Source organism: Macrobrachium nipponense, chromosome 18 (assembly GCF_015104395.2).
Source record: "Macrobrachium nipponense isolate FS-2020 chromosome 18, ASM1510439v2, whole genome shotgun sequence".
NCBI classification, from domain to species: domain Eukaryota; kingdom Metazoa; phylum Arthropoda; class Malacostraca; order Decapoda; family Palaemonidae; genus Macrobrachium; species Macrobrachium nipponense.
Window position 1 is genome coordinate 6,530,319 of NC_087211.1, and position 8,443 is coordinate 6,538,761.

Here is an 8,443-nt window from a genome sequence, read left to right on the forward strand (position 1 = left end):
TTACCCACGAACCTCTGTGGGCAAGAAACGCCAAGAAGACGACACGAGATTATCGGCCCAATGATGAATCTTGGACAGGGCTAAGTGATGAGAGCAGTTTGAGGTAAGTAGCAAAGATGACGCTCCAGTCAGGCCCATCTATGGACAAAGAGAATATTGAGAGGGTCAATGGGGCGCTTACCTAAACGAATGGCCACCAGTTTTTCATAGAGTTCTTGCCTGTGGTTTGTACTGTTGTATTCACCGACCTATGGTAGTGTTATTATTATTATTATTATTATTATTATTATTATTATTATTATTATTATTATTATTATTGTTCTAAAGGGTCCACAATAATACAAAGTGTAAAAAGTCCGTGAATAATTTTGAGACTTTACAGAAAGCTTTCGAACCCTTCCCTGGGTTCTATCTTCAGTCCAAAATCGAAAAGCTTTCTGTAAAGTTCCTCAATAATTATACACGGACTTTTTTACACTTTGTATTATTGTGGACCCTTTAGAACATTATAATTACTCTCGTGATAGAGAGTTTTTTCCCCTATATTGAATTATTATCATTATTATTATTATTATAAAAAGTAATGGCTACTTCAGCAGCGTTACACTTGTAGAGATTCTCTATTTTCCGAATAGCCGCTTTTTCCTTGCTACTTAAACAGGCTAGTAGAGTGCCTATAGATGTCATGATCAAAATTGGTGCATATATTCGAATTTTGAAGATAAAGTATGGAGTAGCTTTTACTTTTAATAAAGTATGCTTGAGAGAAGGTCTGCTTCCTAAGTATATTATTATTATTATTATTATTATTATTATTATTATTATTATTATTATTATTATTATTATTATTATTATTATTATGGAAGAAGACCCTTTATAAACAAATTCTATTGAACAAAATGGCAAAATTTAGCGAATATAAAATTAATTCGCTGAATTCTGCGCTATTATTCAACGGTATTATTATTATTATTATTTTATTATTATTATTATTATTATTATTATTATTATTTTGGTAGAAGGACGCTCTTTTAGGCAAATACTGTTAAAAAGAATGGCAGAATTAAGCGAGTTGATTTTATATATTGTTTTTTCTATTTGAAAATTCCCAATATGAATATTGGCCAATTACTCAGAAACATCGCTGAGCCTGAGAAGCGAATTGTAAGGAAAATAGAAAAAAATATATTTAAAATCAACTCGCTTAATTCTGCCATTCTTTTTAACAGTATTATTATTATTATTATTATTATTATTATTATTATTATTATTATTATTATTATTATTATTACCCTCTTAAAGCCGGAGCCCTAAAAATCAAAACGTCTCCCGTATGCCGGGCCTGGTTTGGAGTGAGCGCGGAAGTGGAAATAATTTTTTCAAAAATTACAGCGCGCGTACTTTTGAAGATTAAGAGTTCATTTTTGGCTCCTTTTTTTGTCATTGCCTGAAGTTTAGAATGCAACCCAATCAGAAATGAAAATAATATCATTATCATATGTAAATAATGCGATATATGGTAGCGAAAAAAAAAAAAATTCATACATAATTGTATTCAAATCACGCTGTGCAGAAAACGGTCAAAGCTAACCAGTTACTTTTTTTTGCGTTGTATTGTACACTAAATTGCGATCATTTTGATATATAATACATTGTAAAACAATAAAATTAACACCGGAAAAATATTATCACAAAATGATGTACGAATTCGTTACGCGCGGACGCAAAAAAATATTTTTTTCAAAAATTCACCGTAATTCTAAATAATGTTCTAGAGACTTCCAATTTGTTTCAAAATTAAGACAAATGATTGAATATTACGATACTGTAAGAGTTTTAGATTAGAATTGCAGATTTCGACCATTTCGGACGAGTTAAATTTGACCGAATGTCGAAATTTTAATATATATATTTTTTCATATGCACATATTTCGAAGATGGAAAAAGCTACAACCTTCAATTATTTTTTATTGTATTCTTTTCATGAATTTGCGCACATTTTGATATATGAAACTCTATAAAAAGGCTAATATGAAAAGGAGCAAATATTAGGATAATGCCATGTACGTATTTCGGAGACTTGCGGCCGCGAATCGGCGAGCGGAGTGAAGGTAAATATATTTTTCAAAAATTCACCATAAATCACAATATTGTTTTAGAGACTTCAAATTTGTTTCAAAATGAAGAAACATGACGGAATATTACTAGGCCGTAGAGTTTTAGCTTACAATTGCGTTTTTTCAACTATTTCGGTAGAGTCAAATTTGACCGAACGTGGTTTTTTTTCTATTTATCGTGATTTATATGCAAATATTTCGAAAAAAGAGAAAAGCTACAACCTTCAATCATTTTTAGTTGTATTCTACATGAAATTGCGCACATTTTCATATATAAAACTTTATGAAACAGCTAATTTTAAATGGTGCAAACAATTTCGACAATCGCACAAAAAAATTCTGATTTTTTCGGAAGAGTACCGCGCGAACGTAATTTTTTTTTTTTTCATAAATTCACCATAAATCAAAATATTGTGCTAGAGACTTCCAAGTCGTGCAAAATGAAGGTAAATGATTGAATATTACTAGAATATAAGAGTTTTAGCTTACAATTGCGTTTTTTCGACCATTTCGGTAGAGTCAAAGCTGACCGAAAGTTGAAATTTTTGCACTTAACGTTATTTATATGAAAATATTTCAAAACTGATAAAAGCTACAACCATGGGTGTCTTTTGTTGTATTGTGCATGAAATTGCGCACATTTCCATATATAAAACTTTATGTAACGGCAAATTTAAAAAAAAAAGGGTGCAAACATTAGGACAATCGCACGAAAAAATTTATCGGAAGAGTTATCGCACGAACGTAAGGAAAAAGAAAAAGTTTTTTCATAAATTCACCATAAATCGAAATATTGCTAGAGACGTCCAATTTGTTGCAAAATGAAGGCAAATGATTGAATATTACTATAATATAAGAATTTTAGCTTACAATTGCGTTTCTCGACCATTTCTGTAGAGTCAAAGTTGACCGAAGGTTGAAATTTTTGCACTTATCGTTATTTATATGAAAAATATTTCAAAATTGATAAAGATACAATCATGAGTATTTTTTAGTTGTATTGTGCATGAAATTGCGCACATTTTCATATATAATACTTCATGTAAAGGATAATTTAAAATGGTGCAATAATTATGTCAAAGTGACGAAATAATTTCCGAGATGTGTCACTGATACTTTTTAGTGCGATAAGAAAGAAATTCGCGCTTGCGCGCCTGCGTAGCGATTGTAAACAAAACAACGCCTTGATCCGTGAACTCCCAGCATCCCCCAGGCGCGTGATACAAAAGTTTTCGGCTGGTAGGCCTATAAGTATTTTTCCGCGAATTTTTAAAAAAACTTTTTTGAGCCGACGTATGATACGTCCAATCGGCATACGGGAGACATTTTGACTCGACGTTTAATACGTCCAATCGGCGTAAGAGGGTTAAGATGAACCCTACTCATATGGAACAAGCCACCACAGGGCCACTGACTTGGAATTAAAAGCTTCCAAGAATATGATATTTATTTAAAAGAAGTAATGGAAGGTACTAAGAAATGAATAAAAGAGATCGTTATTAAAAACAGAAAAAATATAAATAAAAAAATGTCAGGAAAATAGCAAAAAAAAAAATGTAGCTTAAAAAAAGGAAAACCTGTTTTTGCGAATTTTCAGGGAGATCAAATGTTTCCTCCTCAACCTCCTCCTTCTTTTTCTTTTTCTTTGTTTAGAAATGGTATTTATTCCCTCCATCTCCAAAGGTACACTTTTCTGCGAAAGCGCCCTTTGAGTCTCCTCTGGTCCCTTTCTGAAGCGGATGAGTAAGTAAGAGTGTTTGTCATAATTATCCCTAAACAGAAGATACCAAACAGAAATCGACCCTCGACCAGGTAGGGGGAGAAAAGATCCCCGGAGAAAGGAACAATCAGCATACTTCGAGTCAGTCCTCGTAATGAGGAAGTTCTATAGACATTTGATGGAAGATGTTTGTCATTTCACTTGAGAGAACTCTGAACGAAAACATTCAGTTAATTAGCTATTTTGGCTTGCCTGAATTCTGTCTTAGCCTTTGCATTATGAGAATATCTACGCTTTTCTCTGTAAATTATTCATTAAACTTTATTTTGAGAAAGTGATTAAAAGTCAATATTTTGCCAAAGATGACTCTTTGTGAAACATATTTTCCCAAAATTGGAAGTTACATCAACTTTGTTATTGTTCACTTTTTAAAATTATTCTTAATAGAAAGTGATATACTTAAATATTCCTTTATTAGTGTGTAGACAATGCAGCGTTTGGGTCTGTTCACAATGGACGTTACCACAACTGCATTTACCCGAACAATGCCGAACCTTACAAAATATTATTCGACGCTATAACGTTACAGGTTTTATCTTTTAAATGCAGGTCTTAATAAAAGACATGGTTTTGCAGTTAGGGCCTGAGAAAGAAAGTTAGCAGCAAGGAAGAAAGGACGGTTCCTTTCTCATCACTGTTATCGCTGCTTTTATATCTATGTGAGACTTGAAAAATCTATATAATCGAATGGCTGCTTGCTTGGGCTACTCGTTTACAAAGGGAATTTATTCCTTTTAATAGAAACTGTATGTAGTTTTCTCGCTGACTGGGTTATTGGTATTTCGTGTTCATGGTATCTCCTGTCAGAAGTCGCTACTTGCAGATAAAGCCGACCGTTCAGAGTACGTGTAAAAAGAACTCTGACACGATATTCCTTCATGCTGAGATTTAACGAAGCTCACAAATGCCTTGAATCGCCCTCTTTTACTATCAGAACAAACAAAGCAGGAGCGCGTTCTGGGTAGATTTGTAATATATGACACTGGCGATCAACATAAAATTACGTAATGCAATATTAGATTTTATAAATACGTTTTATAGGACTCCCAAACATTTGACAGAAATCACATAAATGCAAATGGTATAAGTATAGTGTGAATCTCATTCTGTAGCGGTGTCAATTCCATTCCAGCTCAATTATACGTCAGACCTGAGGTTCACTTGGAATGACTCTTCGGCGCTCTTGGGTTAATTACGCTGCAATGTGGTGAATACAATTTAGGCTGACAGGATATGAATTATGGATTGAATGAATTAGTATTATAGAAAGCGTATGCGGTAGGTTCGTTTATAAATAATTGTTAATGTATCGTTCTTTTGTTCCTGATACAGCAAATTTTTAACGTTTCTTTAGCTCGACATATAAGACAGAAATCCGGTCAATTCTAGTATGTGCAAGTGGGCAAGTGCTATTGTAGTACAAATTTTACTTGGTGTCTCCGATGTTGGATGGAGATCCTGTCTCCCCCTCCCCTTCCCCTCCCCCCCCCCACTCGGTGTGGGGTCTCTCAGGAGGTAACTACCCACTAAAATGTCTGGTATTACCACCACAGTACAGAACTATTGTAGTACAGATTTTACTTGGTATCTCCATGTTAAATGCAGATCCTGTCTCCCCCTCCCCCTCCCCACTCAATGTGGGGTGTCTGTCAGGGGGTAACTACCCACTAAAATGTCTGGTATTACCACCACAGTACTCTAGGATGTGCAGTGCAATTGCAGTACAAATTTTACTTGGCATCTCCAATGTTGGATGCAGATGCTGCCTCCCCATCCCCACTAGTTGTGGGGCGTCTGTCAGGGGGTAACCACCCACTAAAACGTCTGTCATTACCACCATAGTATTGTAGGATGTGCAGTGCTATTGTAGTGTAAATTTTACTCGGTATCTCCTAAGTTGGATCTAGATCCAATTAACCCCCCTTTTCAGTGCGTCTGTCAGGGGGAACCCACCCTCCAAAATGTCTGTCACTGGTCATTCTATAATCAGTAGAGTCTGCAGATATTTTATATATTAGTTTCATCTGGTATCTCATATATTGGATCTAGACCCAAAATCTAACGACCAATTAGTGGTGCTTGTTAAGTAAGCCACCCATATATTTTCGGCAGACGGTCAGTTTCACAGTTTACAAGTCTACCACTAAATACCAGTGGGGGTTACAGTCGGTATCTCGTTCGTTGTATCTCAACGGTCCGGGCTGCCGCTCTATAACCCCTTTCATTCTTTTACTCTACCTCCGTTCATATTTTCATTCTGCTGTCTTACTTCCCTCAACCCTGTCCTAGCAATTACTGCATAGTGCACCTGCGAGTTTTTCCTCCTGTTACACCTGTCAAACCATTTTACTCTCAATTTCCGTTTCAGCGCTGAATGACCTCATAGGTCCCAGCGCTTGCTTGGCCTAAATTGTATATTCCAGTTCTTTGGCTAATGCTGTACATGAAAAAGTTAGCAATAAGAATACAGGGAAATACAGAAGTAGGCAACGTTTTCTGGAATCCAGTGACTGATTCAGAACCTTCTTCAGTATTTTGTCCAGAATAATGAGTTATATCTGGATGGAAATAAAGACAAAAATATCGATATTCAGATCGATGGAGTATCCAGATTCGGGACCATTGTTTTTGTATGAAAGCTCTCCCCAAATGAGAAATTATTTCCATTTCGATAATGACTTGAAATCTCTCTCTCTCTCCCTCTCTCTCTCTCGTTCTCTCTCTCTCTCCATCTTCTCTTCTCTCTCTCTCTCTCTCTCTCCTGTTTCCACTGCGGCTTTAAAACGAAAAAAAAGGGTAAAATATTCGTCTTTTTTTATCTCTTCATTTCAGCATTAAATAGAAGTAAATTGGCTCTCTATGTAATCAGTTATATTATTATTATTATTATTATTATTATTATTATTATTATTATTATTATTATTATTATTATTATTATTATTATTCAATGTAAAACTATTCTACGTTGATAAAAAAATATATTCTTCCAAATGGACAAAACGTAGTACCTATAAAATAGGGAATGACTTTAAAATTTAATCTGCTAATTCGCGTAGGACATAAAAAAAATGTCGATGGAATAATAAAAAGAAGCAGAAAAACGAAAGGGAGGAGGCATTAAGGAATTAAAGATGAAAGGAAAAGAACAAAAGGGAATTAAACCGCTATGAAGAATCTCCATTGGCCTCAAAGGCTCACTCAAAAATTCAATACTTTCTGCCCTTTGGAGAACAGAAATAATAATACAATTTGAATCTGAGCTTTGTAATGAAATGGGGTTTTATGGTTGTTTGACGCTTTTATTCGGGAAAGATAACTTATTAAGGTTGCCTAAAGTGTTGATATAAGGCTCTTGTGCTCACCACACGCCAGCAGTGTTCTCTGAAAGGATGCCTTCATTATTATTATCATTGTTGTTGTTGTTGCAGTTGTGTAATAAAATCCACAATTATATAGTAAACTATATCAAATATAAAAGTAATATAGTTTACTTTATATATATAAATATATATATATATATATATATATATATATATATATATATATATATAGCTGCTAAGTGGTATGTTGATCAAAGTTTCATGCGCCGCGACTCATACATTATATCGAGACCACCGACAGATAGATCTTGATTACACGAAGAACGCTTAGGGTGGGTTTCTTTAGTTTTATCGATGCAAGCAACGATATCAATTGGACAAGAAACTGCAAACCGAAGACTGATCGTCGCAGAAACGTTATTGATGAAATAAATAAATAAATAAGTAAATAAATAAATAAATAAATAAACCCTAACGTCCAGACGGCATCGCAGCACGGCCTAGTACTAATCACCTGGAGGCAAAGGACGCCGGACCTCGGTAGCGAGACGGGATTTCTGATGATCCTGTAGACGGAACACATGGCTTACCCGATAAGCACAACGCCCAATCAGTAGACAGACAGACGAGCTTATTTCTTGCATGTAAATTACACGAGTAGGTTAATATTCGAAATAATCAAGGAACAGCGTTGTCTATGAGGCTGTCTAGGTCTGGGACGTAGGGAGGTGAACGGCAAAACCACTACTGTATTGGTGGGGAGGCGGAATATTTCACTTATATCATGTCATGATACCTAAACGTATTTAGTTTTTTTCTTTTCAGACTACTCTGCATATTTATGTAATTAAGGGTACAAATAGTTGCATTAGCTCAGTGCCTGGACACTTTCGGGACTATTTAGCTAAATAACGTACCCAGCAAAAAGTTTAAAATCTTACTCAGTTCCCGTCATCCTGTGCTGTTGACATACGGTAATATGGCTAGCCTAGGCATACATTTTTTTAATTTTTTTATTGCTGGGCATTGGAACGATAATCATATGGAATGAATAAATACAGGTTACAATAAAAGAGCAATTTCTGACAGAAATGGAATGAATGTGAGCTTAAAAGAAGGTTAGTAAAATAAAATACCTGGCGAATCAGTAACATAGGCCTAGCTTCATTGGTCCGCGCTTCATGTTTTAGAGGTAAAAAATATTTGGTATCAATGAAGTTATTTCC

The 8,443-nt window shown here is 34.8% G+C and overlaps 1 protein-coding gene across 1 annotated transcript in view; it reads right to left on the reverse strand.

Annotated features, from left to right (window-relative positions):
- LOC135196501 (uncharacterized protein K02A2.6-like) overlaps positions 1 to 8,443 on the reverse strand; it is a 22,288-nt gene continuing 13,845 nt past the window's right edge. The window contains exon 3 of the mRNA XM_064223349.1: positions 1 to 138. Coding sequence (XP_064079419.1) covers positions 1 to 138 — 138 coding nt within the window. The remainder of the gene's footprint in view (positions 139 to 8,443) is intronic.